At 36.6% G+C, this 17,359-nt stretch overlaps 1 protein-coding gene across 1 annotated transcript in view; it reads right to left on the bottom strand.

Annotated features, from left to right (window-relative positions):
• LRP1B (LDL receptor related protein 1B) overlaps positions 1–17,359 on the bottom strand; it is a 578,117-nt gene that overhangs the window by 194,749 nt on the left and 366,009 nt on the right. The window contains exons 34-35 of the mRNA XM_086465459.1: positions 16,462–16,611; positions 1,722–1,862 (exon numbers count right to left, since the gene is read on the bottom strand). Coding sequence (XP_086321585.1) covers positions 1,722–1,862; positions 16,462–16,611 — 291 coding nt within the window. The remainder of the gene's footprint in view (positions 1–1,721; positions 1,863–16,461; positions 16,612–17,359) is intronic.

The following is a 17,359-nucleotide window of genomic DNA, read 5'->3' as shown; positions in this document are numbered from 1 at the left end:
CTTACTCTAGATCATGACCAAATCATTGCCCATATTGTATTCATTCATCAAATGTTATATTAATCCTGTTATCTTCACAAACCAGCATTTGTTTAGTATATTTAAGATATGCTCCAATGTGATCATAGAGATCCATGCTCCTACTTTTCAATTAAAGCAGTATTTACTTTTAAGTAATAGATGAGCATTTTTTAATAAGATTTATAATGAACATTTTACACAGTACAATGAACACATCTCAAATTTGAAGGTTCAGGAAGAAAAATTGAAGTCTACTAAGACAGTCAAGGAATTAGTTGATTACAAGTTACCAAGCCCATATGAATCAGAGTGCTACTTGTCACATTTATTTTTGCATTCCTAATTTTGAAGAAGAAAGCACTTCTTCATCTAAAATCACAGATGTTTCTAAAAATCCAACCAGACAAATGGAAAAGACAAGTTTCAAAGTCACAGGTATGCTCAGACAAAGACAGAAATTGCAGAGTTAAAAAAAAAAAATAAAAATCCAGGATGTCCGATTTGTATACAGAGAAATCTGTAAGCGCCCTCACATCACACTTGCTCTAATGTCATTTTGATTTAACGAAATGCAAGATGCATAGTGAATATGCAACGATTCTTTAAAAAACGTGCAAGTGTAAAACTGAATCTCTTGTACCCAAAACCCTGACATTGCTCTCTGTCAAAATATAGATCAGCAAGGTGACATTTCACTACACAGGGAAACTACAGTTAAAGTTCAGTAGTACAACAAGAACTGTAACTTTTCTTCAGTTTCGTACAATGGAAGACACATATTAATGCCATGGACAGTTGATATTGCTAAGATTTGGGTGGTCATGAGGCTCTGTGCATGTCTCCAAGGTAGGGAGTTCAAGCATTTTAAAATGATAGAAACATTATCGAATGCCTAGATTTTTATTACTTACTGTTCCACCACATTTAAAACTAAATGCCAGGCTAGCAAAGCACCTTTCGTGTTTCCTAGATCAGGTAAAACAGCAAGGAGTTCCCAGAAGTGCTCCATATGGAACTGAATTACTGTACTCTGTACATAGACTACTTATGGTAGTAAACCATTCTGTGTTCTTTTGGAAGCTTCTCCACAAAATGAAATAATTTGTTTCATGTAGATCCCATCCTCATCACTGTCAGTAGCTGGAATCAGAAATAAACTTTTTCTAAAGAATCTCCCAAATGTTTTCATCTTTGATCCCCAAGTTCATAAAACTGAGTGCATGACTCCGTATTATCTTAGCTCCCAGTTTGCCAACTAAGTTTTGGCATTATTAGCAATATTCCCCCAGTTTTCTGCTGTCTCACTTCTGTCAATTTAAATTGTCTTAAACCAAACAGATAATGAGGAACATTAATGAATTCTCTCAAAATACTTCACTTCAAATTTCAATAATTTGAGATGAGGTTCACATACTAACTGATCATTTTTGATTAAAAATTTTAAACTCAAATTTTCTAAAAGAACTTCAATTTCTCTGTAGTGTAAACTTCAGAAAACATCTGATAAATCAAAATATATCAGGCAGATATGCTAAACCAATTATCCTATTATATTCAGTAATACAATATTTTATTGTATTTTATCACTGAATTACAGTGAAATACGTATTATTTTATTCTAGCCACGTGTGGAGTATAACATGGGAAAAGATAACCATGCCATGTAAAAGTTGGTTAAACACGCTTTAAATTTAACATACCTTGCTGTGCTGCTTTATCATACACTTTCATATGTACCACACCTGAAGTTTTGTTTCGCAGGACAGTTGGGTTTCTTCCATCTTTTTTGTTACAGGTACCAATCTGAGCTAAGTTCTGGTCCGCCCACCAAAGCTTTTTATCTGTAAAATTTTCAAGTTTTAAAAATTAAGAGGAGCACTATCAAATTATATATGTTTGAAACCTAAGGTGGGAAAAAGCTTTTGAGGACAATTCTCAGATCAATTTCAAGGAAAATTGCTCAAAGAATTAAAAAAAAATAAAATTTAAAATTTTAAAGCCAGAAATTTTAGATTTATAAATTTACTGGTTTGTTTTTTTTGTTTTTGTTTTTTTTTTCTTTAGGTGATAGGATTTCACATATTTTTGAGTGGAAAAACTATATTACGCCAAATTTATAACTGACAGTTACAAAACCTTATTCACAGATCATGTACTACTACAACACAGGGTTTCTTCTCAGACTTTGCTACATCCATGCATTATGTACGTCGAGATGACAGGAACTCTGGTTCCAGGTTTTCATTACTTCAGTGTTCAAATTAAGAAGTATGACAATCACCACAAAAATAATTAAGAATCTGTTGCTGTCTTAAAGAAATTATTGAAATCACTAACTTACATTGGCAGTAACTATTTCATATAATTTACGCAATATTTTAAAATAACAGAAAAAATGAGACATGCTATGCACATACTAGGATAAAACTTCAAACCACCCTTGTCAATCCACACATGCAGAATATTTGAATCATAGCATGAAGGACCTGCAAAAATTTACGCCACAGAATTCTCAGTTGATGCAAAATTACAGTACATGCAAGATATTTTTCAAGGGTTGTATTTCAGGTGCCTTTAGTCATAAAGATTTCACTTAAATTCTAGACAGAATTCTAAGCGACACAGGGACAGAAACACTAAGTTTGATCATATTGCTGTGACTGTATTGGTTACTGTGGAATGTAAATTTTCATTAAAAAAGAAATTAAGATACAAATGCCAGTATTACTGCAAAGATAATCTTCAAAACAATTTAAACAACAGTGTATGAAGACAAGCAATTTAAACAAATTTCAAGAAACTGAAAGGTGTACATGAGATGAATATTCTCTACTTTATTTCACTTACATCACTTCAGGAAAATATTATTTTTGAAGCTACATCAACATAATTTAGATATTAACATAATTTAAATAACAAAATTAGGGATTGCTTTAGTTTTCTTCAGAAATGTACAACACTTAGCAATGTTATCAGTTTGTCATTTTGAGACTTTTACTCAATATCTGAATGAAAGAGCCTCTTCAGTTAAAGAGCTTGTTAGTCTTTTATCCATCTAACAATAGCTAGTAAAATACCTCAGTGTTGAAGGTTTATGATTTCTTTAAGGTAATATCTTTACTATGTTTCCTCAAACCAGTATCAGGGTGGTATTCCTAGCAAGTTTTCAATATTTCATGTTTCATGCCATCATTTGGTATTGTACAAATGGGGTATAAAGTAAGACAGAACAACCACAAAGCAAAAAATAAAAAGCAAAGACGACCTATCAGGAAACACAGCAAGAAGAAATAATGCAAACAGAAGAAAAAAATATTAAATATACACTTTTGAAAAACCTTCACAGCAGCTCTCATAGAAATTGGTATTCCCTACTGCTAAGGCTTGGAAGACAGAATAGGTCAAAACGAGGGGAAATCAGAAGAACGCTAGAAATGCCCTTCACTCTCTTGGTATTCTTTATACCCCTATGCAGATAAAATGCCACATTTATTAGCTTCCCTGCAGCTCTGAAGGATGACATCAAGATCATAGAACCGCTTTCTACAACAGCTACAACCTGTCGGTGTTTCAGTGAAGATGCTGGGGTGATGATGGAAAAGCTCCGCAGTACAGCACTGCTACTTGCAACGGCCACGCTGTCAGGGGCCACAGTCAAGTGTCAGGAATCAGGGGTGCCCAAGGACAGCTCACCCTTATATCTCACCTGAGACTATCACAACTTGAGAATCAGGGTACCGAAATCTGCCATGACGTGCTTTTGCGACTTGCCATGTGCCAAGAGAGGAAGAGACCCCAACCTTTAAATTTCACATATGCAGGCAGCAGCATTGCACACTCAAGGTGGAATCATCTGTTTAATGCAAACTAATGTTCTACACAAATACCTTCCATGAGGGACACGGTGATGGTTCAGTTTAGAGGAAATTAAAGAATGAACTGAAATTGCAGAAGCGTATTTCTGAAAGGCAAGCAAACTTTTGTCAGACCCAAAAGGATCATAAACATAGTAATGATGTTTACTGCCTAATTCTAACAGACTAAACACTTAAGAACTTAAATTTGCTTCCAAAACAAGAACTCAGCTAACCCATAACGACTGAATGTTCACAATGGAGAGCTCCTTACCTAACCAATGCCAAGTCCTTCAGCTGTTTCCCTTATAACATAATCTTTTCACTTTTATCATAATTAATTTCAGCCAGCTTGTTCCCATTATTCATCAATCTCAACGGTTGCTGGAAGTAAAGTAAATCAGTCCTTTCCTGCCTGGGGAAGACTGAAACACAGAGCATACCGAACACACAGAAAACGCTTAGCCAATGCTAACTCTTAATGTCATCCTTCAGACATCGCATAGAAGCATCATTTCAGTGAAGAACTTCCTGATGTTTCTAGCTGCAGATAAACAAATCCAATGCAAAGCACTGCCAGCTATTTCTATCAAGTTTAACAGGAGCAACAACATCCTGTATCCTACTTTCCACAGTAAAGGCATGAGATACTGCTGCTAGCTTTTGGTAACTATTATTTAAAACTGTGGGAAAAATCAATGCACAGAGCTAACACATCCTTTGTCAAAATACAGATTTCCTTTTGAAGTGAAACCAAGAACACGCATATGCCATACTTCCCTGACGAAATCAAAAGCCACCCTATACAAAATCTTGTCTGACTGAGCCCCAGTGTACAGCAAAACAGCGGAATGATTGACTGGTTGAATCCCTTCAGCTTGCCAGCAGCCAGATGGCCATGCAGCACATGTGTTGGCCAGCATATCATTTCATGGGTAGCTCTAGAGTGGCAACAGCCTGTGCTGTGTTTTGACACAGAGAAGATGGGGAATGGAGAGATAAAATGGGAGAAATTTAAGGAATACGTGAGGAAAATGGGCTATTGTGATAGCAAACTGGAATTGTGAATGGGGGAAGGGTCTACAGGTGCTTGCAGCAGAGAGCGCTGTTGCACAGAAGAGCAGGAGAGAAATTGGGATGAGGTCTTAGGATGAAAGATGTGGTGTATTGCACCAGAGGTATTATGCAGAGAAGGTTATAGAGAGACGCTGAAGGTACTGTGTTATTAAGATTCAGGAGACATGAAAGTAGTCTTCACCAGTTCCACTTTTGCTGCAACAACTGCTGGTTTGAGGTTACTTCTATAGAAAATCCTAAATTAAAATGTCTAGTTATACATGGAAATTCTGCTGACTTTACTCTAGGGAAGATATTAATTTTCACAAGTGAACAAAATTCCTTGTAATATTAAAATACACTTTTCCATTAAAAACATATTACAACCAGTAACTAAGAAATCATGAAAAAAATGAAAAGCAGGCTCTTCCTCCCAATGCATTGGAATATAATTTTCAACAGCTTTGATATCAAGCTCGAACTTATTGAACTAATGGTCAAACACTGACACATAAATGATAGCCAGTCTTCTGACTTCTAGTCCTTAACACATTACTCCTCACTGTCTCTAGAGTACACACAGAGGTATGATGAGGGTGGACTGTTCAGTGGATAACGAATTGGCTGGATGGTTGCATCCAGAGTAGTGGTCAACAGCTCGATGTCCAAGTGGAAAATGGTGACAAGCAATGTCCCTCAGGGGCACTGGGACCGGTGTTGTTTAATATCTTCATTAATGATATTGACAGTGGCATTGGGTGCACCCTCAGTTTGCTCATGACACCAAGCTGGGTGGTGCAGTTGATATGCCAGAGGGACAAGATGCCATCCAGAGGGACCTCGCCAGGCTGGAGAGCTGGGCCCAGGTGAACGTCATGAGGTTCAACAAGGCCAAGTGCAGGGTCCTGCACCTGGACCAGGGCAAATGCTGGTACCAATACAGGCTGGGAGAAGACATGCTAGAAGAGCAGCCCTGTGAAAAAAGACTTGGGGGTACTGGTGGATGAAAAGCTGGATGTGAGCCACCAGTGCACAACTGCAGCCCAGAAGGCCAACCACATCCTTGGCTGCATCAAAAGAAGTGGGGCCAGCAGGTCTACTGTGCACTGGTGAGACTTCACCTGGAGTACTGCGTCCAGCTCTGGAGCCCCCAACACAAGACAGACATGGAACGGCTCAAGCGGGTCCAGAGGAGGTCATGAAGATGCTCAGGGGGGCTGGAGCACCTCTCCTGTGAGGACAGGCTGAGGGAGTTGGGGTTGTTCATCCTGGAGAAGAGAAGGCTCTGGGGAGACCTTATATCAATCTTCCAGTACCTGAAAGGGGCCTATAAGAAGGCTGGGGAAGAACAGTTCAAAATGGTTGGTAGCGATAGGACAAGGGGTAATGGTTTTAAGCTAGAAAAGGGTAGATTTAGGGTGGACATTAGAAAAAAAGTTCTTTAATATGAGGGTGGTGGATCACTGGAACAGGCTGCCCAGAGAGGTAGTGGAAGCCCCATCCCTGAAGACATTCAAGGTCAGGCTTGATGGGGCTCTGAGCAACCCGACCTGGTTAGAGATGTCCCTGCTTATTGTAGGGGGGTTGGACTAGCTTACCTTTAGAGGTCCCTTCCAACCCAATATGTTCTATGATTCTATGGTCCAGGTTGACAAGTTCCACAGCCCATAACACATTTCACAGTGTCTGTTTCTCATTTTCTCTGAATACCAGAACACCCTGAGTCCTTACTCCCTTCACAAGACTTAAACAGTACAACGACCTCATTCCAACTTATTGTGGGTTATCAGTTTCTCTTGACTTAGTCAAGTCAGTCACCTCAGTGACTGGCTAACACGCTGTAGCTCACCATTTCAGATAAGAAGATACAGATTTTTATGTTATGAATTTAGAATTATATTTCTGATGATCCACAACCTACATTTTCCCTATATTCCTATACTGTAAAGAAATACAAGCTATTTTGTTAGTAAAATTTAGCCATTCAAATAAAACACAGTTCTGGTACTAGCCTTCTAGGAAGTCTCAGTAAAGAAACAAGGTTTCATTGGCCCGTCTCGGTAATGTTGTCTTGAGTTAACAAAATGGTATAAAAACAAGTGCAAGCAACTCCCCTCTGCTCTCAGCCTTTTGGAAGAGTAAGTACTTTAAACAAACCGAACTAGATAACATTTTAATACCATATTACCTCAGACCTAGTTTTGACCAATATTCTCAAGGGCCACATCATGTAGTTTTTGTGTGGCTGTTAAATTTAACCATGAAATGGAAAACAACAGAAAAAGGGAACTAAATCATAGCAGCAATTTGAATTCAACTTTATCTTCAGTTTGTCATGTGTATTTTTAAACTGGAACAGTGTAAATGGCAGCATACAGACAGCACCACATGCTTAAGTTACTCACAGAGTACTGCTTTGCAGTAAGTTCACATTTCACTCATGGCTACATTTAAAATATTGTATTTCACAGTAATTAATCTCACAGTAATGTTCTACATTAAGAAAAAAGTACGAATAATTTTTTTTTGTCTCTAAATACTTATGTATCTTTTAAACATCTGAAATTAATAATTAAATGGGGCAAGTCTGTATAATTGTGAATTTAACATCATCAGCATTTTCATTTCAGACAGAAAAAGTTATTACTGTAGATGAACCAAAAGGGAAACCCTAGATTGAAAAAACTTTTAAACTTCAGGAACACTGCCTTTCCAACAAATATTGTGTATTAGCTTCAGTTTTAGCTCATTTTTGTTTCAGTTGAATGAATTGTTGCTTATGCTGCAGTTTTAATATTTAAATAACTAATTTATAGAGCTAGACAGTTGAGTTTTTCATGATGGAAAGTGCAGATCTGAAAAATAATTTCCATTGCAGTAACTGTAAAAAGGTACTGCACAAAAGAAAATAAACTCTGAAAATATCAAGGAAAAAAAGCATTTATGGAGGTAGTAGTCTTCACAGGTATATGGTGAGACAACAATCCACAGAATGAAAATACTCTGAATACGAAGACTTCGAGACATAAATGGAACTCTCCAGTGAAACCTGGGTAAAATTTAAAGGAAATCTATCATCCTACGCATGCAAAGGTGCTAGAATCGACTGAGTTAAAAGATCATCCTGTGATATCAATCTGTTAAATTAATAGTAGCTTGCATCTGATTATTCTTTTACCAGACAATCCTTAGAACAAGAAATTCCTGTGCTCAATTTTGATGGTGTGAATTATAACAAAAAGACAGATGCAAGATAAGAATATAAAAGTGACTATGTGATATAACTCATAAATGAAATCATAGGAATTTGACTTTTTTCTATTTTTTCTGTGAGACTGTGACCCACAATAACGAATTATCTATCCCCAAGTTTTAGGCTTTTTCAATGAAATTATTCTATGTGATGAAGTGGTTTCAGTTTTCAAATCTTCCATTTGGCCATGAATCAGGAGGGCCCATTAAATAACTTCGGTAATGACTGCTGCCTTGTGCATAGCATACTAGAACTTACTATTTTACATATCCAAATCCACCCATAAAATTATTAATTTTTTTAAAGAATGGAGCACAGGGAGGAAGCAAAACACATGTAGTTTTGGTGTTTTTCATCATTTACTTCAAACAAGCAATCAAACTCTTTCAGGCATTCATTAAGAGTCAGTCGGAAAACAGCATTGTCTCAACCTTGTCATCAGGGATATGGACAGTAAAGTACACCGAAAATTAGGCTAACATCTTGACATGAGTCTGCAGCGGCCTGCCTGAGACACAGTTGCTGATCCTGAGCATGGAATGCCAGGCTTGTAAGGTCATTATGGCCTGGACAGAGCAAGGACAAGAGCTGAGCATCTCATTCATCTGGCAGGAAGCAGCAAAAGGATAAGAGGGCTGGTATCTGCTTCTCCCTTCTAGACACCTCGTGAGGGGAGGTAACAGCCGAAGGAGGGAGCCTTGTGGAGGCAAGACGGCTCTGTTTCGGCTAAAGAGTGCTGGGCTGTTCTCGGGTACCAGGGATGAGCCTGAGAACTGTTATCATGAAAAACTGATCAGCATCGATGGAGCCAAAGAGAGGTGGAGATAGAGAGGAGGAGCAAGGAGTGTTACTTGGCATAAAAGATGGCTCCTCAGCACCCAAACTTTGGAAGCTTTCCCCACCAAGGATCACGATGATCGTTGGGACCGGCGGGACGTTTTCTGAACCTGGGACCATAGGGAGGCCCCTGGACCCGTGGTGGTAGCTATCAGTCTCTTTCATCTTTTCACTTTACCTTTCCCTTCCCTTTCACCCTCTTTCCCTATCGCACGCCGCTTTACGGGCGAACAATAAAGTTTCACTGTTTGATTGAAGCAAACCTCTGTGGCATGGTCGCCTTGATTTTGCACTTAGAGATGACAGCAAACGAATCATCACGAGTCCAGCGAGTGGACTGTGACAGCATTTCTTGAGTATTTTGTGCAAAAGCTCATACTTGGCTATGGACTCCACAGACTCACAAAACTGCAATTTGCTGACTTGCCTGTCTCTTATGTTAAAGAAGCAAAGAAAAACCCCAAATAACCAACTCCACGCGTTCTTTTACCAAGAGATGAAGGCATGGCATGTGCTTAATCAAGAAGTTCAATTTCCAATAATTATTTACACCACAAATAGTTTCATTTCCCCCTTTCAGTCTTAGCCTAGAGCCAAACTGTTTCTAAATCACCAAGTGAATGTTCCACCATGTACCTCTCTTGCCTATTGGGCTACGAAATGAGAGTATTTCTGCTTTCATATACAGTTAACAGTATCTAGACAATTTCCATCAATCCTGTCAGACATGTCAGATCATATAATTCTTCTCCCTTCATGACAGAAGAAAGCGAAATCATCACAGCATAAAGTCACTGAAGTACCTGACTGTGAACACAGAGGTTAAGTAGTCTCCTACGTCACCTACACTGATAAAAAGAACAAATCACAACAAAAAACAAGAGAATACTAAAAATACGCTTCAAAATTATTCTTTTATCTTCCTCTTCCATCCTTGTTAATATGACACCTGGATAAACATTTAATTAAAAACGTAACTAACAAAACCTTACTGAACTAGTATTTATTGTTCTCTTACATGGAGGCTTTATATGGTGCACTACAAGTTTTAGAAAGAGATATAGACAGAATAGGGGCAGTTAAATGAGGAAGCTCACGAAAATCCTGACATTTCAGGTATATTAAAAAAAAAAAACAACAAAAATCGAAAAATGAAAACCAGACCCCAAACAAAAAACAAAACTAAGAAACCAATCCACAAATTCTGAAGTATAGACATCTTGAGGTCAAAACTGAAGGTATGACTACCTGCCACAAAATAGGAACTGGTCACAGCTGGCCAGCTATGCCCTAAGAGCTAAGGAATACAGGTTTTAATTGTTCAGAAACTGCTAGGAGGCCAATATACACCAAAAACAGTCGCACACCAAAAAAACCCCAAATGTGTTACACAGCTATTTTTAACCATAATTCTAAGCAGAGTTTTGTACTCTTTCTCTCTCCATTATTCTCTCAGTAGATAACTCAACTGCAATTTCTAGTATCAGGATGAATTAATCTATTTAGATATTAATTTTAAAATATAGTAGATGATTTTACAAAATCGCTTGACTTGAGCATAAAGACAATGCTTTCTCAATCTAGGGAAGAAATAATGTTATTTGAAACCTTTAAACGTCAAATTGAAGTTAAATGATTTATTAGCTTGATTATGCTGTGTTGTTCGGTCACTAATTACAAACTTGTTACTGAAACTGGGTTATAATATACAATAAAATTTTTGTATTTATCCATTTTGTTACGTAATTAGCATTAAGCGCAGCAACATATTGGGAAACAGCAATTTCAAATGCCAAAAATTGCTACACTAGCATTGCGGCCAGTCCTTTGGAGATTTCAAGCAGTACTCTGAATGCAAATTTTGATGGGCCATTAGTTTTCATTAATGGTGGTTTGAGTATTTATGGAAGACAACTATGTACTGTACTTAGAACTGGGCAAATTGCCTAGATATATTTCATATATTAATGCTAATGTAATGAATGGTGTTACGGCAATTAGAAGACTGATGACTTGGAAAATTAAGGTGTATGTATTTGAAGTTTCCTGATCTAAGCAGCCCCTTTCACTTCACAATTAAGTCCAGCAAAGTCACAGCTCCCACCATTTGAGTTACTAGAAAGGCATTCTGGTGTTATTTTTGAAAATTCTTTTAGGATAAACAAAAAATCAAATAATCAATAAATCATTTATCTACATGGTGAAAGTAAACAGCAACATGAATATATTCTGGTAATATGAACGCACATTTTCTGTCTAAAATGAAATACTGTAATTACTGTCTATTTTGATTGTTTGATAATACACCTTGATGGCTGTATTATATACAGTTTGTGTTCAAAAGACATTCTAATAGCTGCACTCCCATTGAAAAGCTATTATATGTCTGATTTTGTTGTATTGCTGATTGAATTTTTTTTTATATGAATTTCAAAAGAAATAGTACTTACACATAGAATCATTCACTGTGTGAAGTTACTCTATTTTATACTGGGAAAGAACAACTAGAAAAAAGCTACTACTTAGCATCACGGAATACTTCCTTCGAGGTTTCTACCACAAGTATTTAAGAAAAAAAAATCACCAATGCACAACAAATTAGATCCTTATTATACAGTCTTCTTGATCTATATCATATTCCTATTTTTCAGTGAAATGAGCTGAATTTTATGATTTTGTGTAAACTGTATTTCTGTGAGGCCCTGATACAAAATCCAATCAAACACCCACATCAAAACTGCTGACAGAAGCCTTCAAAATCTTCTTCTTCTGAGCTACAAACTTACAGTAACTAATCAATACTTTTCTAGCAATGCTCAGTTTGTGATTCAGAGCTATATATCATTCAAGAAAGAATACACCAGTTTGGAAATACATAAGAAATCGCTGCAAGTTTGGAATTCAAATCTTGTAGTACAAAGACTGCTCACCAATCCAGAAACAGGTACAGTTCTCACAAGAAAGGTAAATTTCCAGCCAGTTTCTGTTACAGTCAAGGCACCATTTTCATCAAGTAACTTGGAAAGGGGGAAATGAGATTTCATGCAGAATGCCAAATACATCTATAAAATTTGATCGCACTCAGACACTGGCTACCAGGAAAACTGCTAAAGTCAGATACTCAACATGATATATTAAACTCAAACCTTAACACAAGTATAGGAACCATTTTCTTAATGTTGAAAAGAATATCATTCTGCCATATAAGAAAATCAGAGATTCTCTCACATGGAACATCCTGAGTTTCCAAAACAATGGATTCATTTGTTATCAACTTGTAAATGGTGTCAGCAGTAGGTGTTGAAATTTATGTGGGGCGTGCTGTGAAGCAGATAAGCTTCTAAAAGACCAGAAGAAACTTTGGGTTTTGAACAAAATAAAATGAACTGTTAACATAGTAGCAGAAGAAAATTACCGTTGACCAAATGCAAGACAATAAACAGTGGGAGGTATTAAACACAGCATTCACACGCATTTTTGAATGGTAAAATAACTAAAAATGGCTGATGTGGCATGCATTGACATTTCACACAGTGAATGTGCATTTGAAGAAAAAAGTGGGAAGAGTAGAAAAGCAAATGTGACTTCATCATGGATTTGTAGCAACATCTTTGTAATAGAAAGTGGCAACAGCAAAAATAATGTTTTGTATGCTTAAGGGCATGGAAAAAATAGTAACTTTGGATTTATTCAAATGCTTTACTTTCAAAGGGAATGTAATTTTCACCCCAGCTATATCATGCTCAAAAAGGAGTAGCAAAAGCAGGCACTAAAAGACCAGGAATTTTGGAGCTCAGCATATGGAAAAAGAAAGATGACTGACACCACTTAGTAGAAAACCAGTAAGTGAAAGAACGAAAATACAGAAAGATGTGAATTATATAACTTGTTTCCACTACCCTCCAAAAATAAACTTGAGAGTCACTTTAGCAACAACTTGTTTGTTAATATCATTTTTTTATGTCTTGTCATTACCTTCTATATGCTCCCACTAAATGATATAATAGTAGGAAAATGTTAAATAGGGTCTGGAAAGGACTAAACAACAGTAAACACCTGAAACGGTAGTGGTAACTTCCAAACAGGTTTCAACTGCTAAACTGCCGCACTAAAACAGAGGGATTCAAAGCATTGAAGTACAAATGATGAGGAGATTGAGGAGGAGTACTAAAGGGGAGTTGCATCCATCATTGCCTGGTGAAGCTCTGAACTACTCCGTAAGCTATATTAAAAAGCAAAACAAAACTTTACTGACTCAGCTAGCATTGCTTATTCAGTTCATATCTCTGTACACAACCATGGAATGCCTAACTGCTTATTTTTTTCCCATTTTGAAATTAACAGCATCAAAGATCAAGATAACACAGAGGCAGCAGAACAGCACAGAGATTACCAAAGCCAGAAAGGAGTCAGTCTTGGGCCAAGCCTTTGTCAGTCATTAGTTTTTTATAGTTCTGAAACATCTTCTGGAACCCAAGATATAGCAAAAACCACTGGTAACTGGCAGAAGATATGTTAGTTTTCTGTGCAAAATGCTGTCCAGACAAAGAATGGAAGACACTAGCTCTTCATATACACTATTGGATTATCCTCAGGTGTCTCTGGGAGCTCATGCTTCTGATGGCTGGGAAAGATGCCAGTAAGGACGTGCTTCACAAATAGATTAAAAATAATTATAAAATTTTAGAAGCAAGAAGGACTGAGGTGCTAGAAGAGATCACCGGTGTAGTAAACTTATGAGAAATTCGCAATTTTTCTGACAATTCTTTCTCCCCCAGTGCACCTAACCTTAGCAGAGGGGAGGGGGGCACGGGAACCAGGGCTATCTCAGGTCGCATTACCCTGTCCCCTCAGTCCACCATTCCATGGTTCCCTCCACCGTTGCCTTGTTTTAGCTCTTCAGAGCAACAGATGTCCTCCTGATCAACAACTGACCAACGCACAACTGGTGAGACTATTGCACAAAGGGTGTCTCAAAATAACCACCTCTATCTCCTCTTTCTGCCCCAGTGAAATATTACCAAAAAATATGACAAGATTGTATACTTAAAATAAAGAAACAAAAAATATAAGCTGTCCCAAACAGTGCTTTCACCTGGAGAGACACTAAATGCAAAAGACAGCAAAATGCAAAAGACAGCAGAAGCCTACAAGACTCTGTAGCGCTGAGTGGAACCTAAATGCCACAAAACAGTTAAGAGTTTGGGCACAGCTATCACGTCTGTTTTCTTTGCAGTCACTGATGAATTCAAACGGTAAAAAAAGTCCGTTTAGTATATACACAGAGAAGAAACATTCCAGCTCATGTTGATTTTGTTGTGTTTCTTTGCTTTTAGATAAAAGCAGTCAAGAAAATTTATGAAATGGTGCAAAAATGATGCAATAAAGATCATAATTACTGTGACTCACCTACTAAAACTTCCTATTAAACTTGTAGGCAAACAGATCAACAGGGGTACTAAATTTTCACATACTGCCATGTCAAATCTTACACTAGACAAAATTATTCCTTCTTCTTTATTTATATACTATCAGTTATGATCCTCTATCAATTACAGATGCCTTGTTGGATATCACATTGGATTTTCTGTTCTGATCCATTTTACATGCACAAAAGCCCGACTATAATATGACTCAAAGCCACAAGCATCTCAGGAAAATAGATGGCATTTATGTTGCTACAGTATGTTCCACAATATAAAATCATACAGGAGAAATGAATACAGAAACTTTCCATGTTTTTCAATCAGCACATACAGTGCTGTTTATAAAACTATTTGTTTGCACTTTTCTCCAACAGATTTACATACGGAATCATACTGCAATGGCATTTACCACAACTATGGCTCTGAACCAAAGACAAAACGCAAAAGCAAAATAAACAGAAAAACTCAAACACATTGTAAGGTTTTTTTACCAACTTTGAGTAGGACGAATTGTCTTCAGCCATAAACCAAAGCACATCAAACTGGGAATATGCTTTAAAACTATGCAGCAGTAACTCTTGCATCTCCGCACCCGCAAAAATTCAACTACTTTCATCCAAACAAGCATGAAACATTCGTTTTTAAATGAGAGCTATAAACTCTTTATTCAATATCCCAGATGGATCATCATTGTTATAGCTTCTGTGAATCACAGATGAATACTTGATATCACAGACATCCCAGTGACAATGTGAACAAATTTCATATTAAAGACTTCCAATAGCTCCCTAAAGGTCATCTATTTATTCTATTTCTAGTCACAATCAAATCAACAACAAACAATTTATCTATATTAACATACATGACTCCTCCTGACACAAAAAACTTGCTTTTGTTTATGAATGCATATATCAAACATCCCCTCTCCAATACGTTTTGAAAGCATTTAGAGTTCAATACTGGAAAATATGTGTATAATAAAACTATTTCAGCAGTTACTACTCTAAACTATAACTTAATTTACACCATGTGCATAAAGTATCTGTAGTTTAGTCAGCATAACTTTCACAAGCACACCATCTGTATGTATATTATATAATTAATCAATCAAATAAAATACTGTATAAAAACACTCTGGCAGTTGATCCCAGCAAAAGTCTACTTATCAACGAAACTTTTTTTTTCTAACATTGAAGATAAATATAAATAATTTTTAATTGAATCAGAACAGAGGTCAGTAAAGCAGTTGGAGGAAATATGGAAAGCTCTGAGGTTATCTCTAGAATCATAGAAATACTAGTTCTGAGTCAGACTGGAATTCTCAACACACTGTATCCTAGCTCCAGCAAGGGCCAAGAGCTGAAGATGTATATGAGAAACAGCCAATTCAAAGTAATAGTCTCACAACATTCATCAGACTGGAACTTAATGAATTATTGAACTTTTTAGGATTTTTTCCTTATGTTACATTCTTCTTTTTTTTTTTTTTTGATAATTTCGACGTTTTTGAACATTCTAAGTATTTCTAATGTGCAAAGTACAACAAACAAAACAACCTTTTTTCCAACCTATTTAATATGTGGAATATTAGCAGACATCTGAAAATCCAAAGCATCAATAATCAATTTATAACCCGAAGAAGTCTTCACAAAGTGCAAGTCGATCTGACAAGCTGAGGCTATTCTGAACTAAGACAGCAGAAAGAAGTAAGCATGACACACCTCCTTCCAACATACTTTACAAGTAACTACAGTAAATACAAGCCATCAGTCTGTCACCTTCATCCTGTGTATACATACGTGACTAATTTTAGAAACATGTACTTGCAATACAGATTGTAAACTGTCTGTTAAAATATAAAAAAATGTTTTTCACAAACAAACCAGTCTCACTCACGAATGTTCTGTATGTATTATTTACATAAAAAAACCCAATAGATTTCCCAAGCCTTTGCTATTTCACTATTAATTAGCTTCCAATCATTGAAGAACTATGTTATTACCACCGGACTTACCCATAATGGTTAATGCTGTGGCTTTCGTTAAGTCTTCTTTCATAGATTCTATTATTTCAAGACCACCACCGTCCAAGTTGCATCTGTTTATGGTTCCATTTCCTGAACTGATCCAGTAAAGTTTGTTCTCCCCATAATCTATTGATAGACCTGTAATTAATGTATACAACTTTAACTGCGGGCTGAATAGATAACATACATTTAGTGTTAAGCTGTTTTCATAATAAAAGCGTATTTAAGAAATACAGATATAAACACATAAAAATTGTGTTATCTATCCACTCATTCACTCAAATTTAAAAAAAAAATTGAGAAAACCAAACCAACTTGGCCATTTAGAGTGAATAAACCCATGCTTTTAAAAAGATCCCTGCCTTTTATTTATCCCAACATCTATAGAAATCAATCAGTGACTGACCGATGAAAGAGCATTATCTGGCAATGGACAATTACTTGAATTAACTCGGGTCCTAAGCAAGGTCATTAACTAACAGTAAATGCGATCCAGAAGCCATTATTTATATTCTAAAATTATGAATACATAAGGACTTAGAAAATAAGCTACTTTTTGTGATTCAGAACTGTAATGTCTGTTCTCCCCATACACGCACAGCCCTCTGCTGTGAATGCTGAAATACCAAAACCTAATTCTCAATAAATTTATAGTATTTTTTAATTTGAATTTCGCTTCATAGTGAACAGACCTCATGATCAGTTCTTTGGAGTTAGAAGCAAGATAACTGTAGAAATGAAAATACTTGCGAAGTAACCTAAATGAACAAAGCATATCATTTTCTGGAAGTAAGAGCAAAGAACTAAGAGATAACCTATTTCAGACTTCTGTAATCCTTTAAAAATATTCAAGTAGTAATAGCAGGAGATTTTCCACAGTGAAATA

Source organism: Leptosomus discolor, chromosome 5 (genome assembly GCF_034619465.1).
Source record: "Leptosomus discolor isolate bLepDis1 chromosome 5, bLepDis1.hap2, whole genome shotgun sequence".
Lineage (NCBI taxonomy): Eukaryota > Metazoa > Chordata > Aves > Leptosomiformes > Leptosomidae > Leptosomus > Leptosomus discolor.
This window is presented reverse-complemented; position numbering and strand designations above follow the sequence as displayed.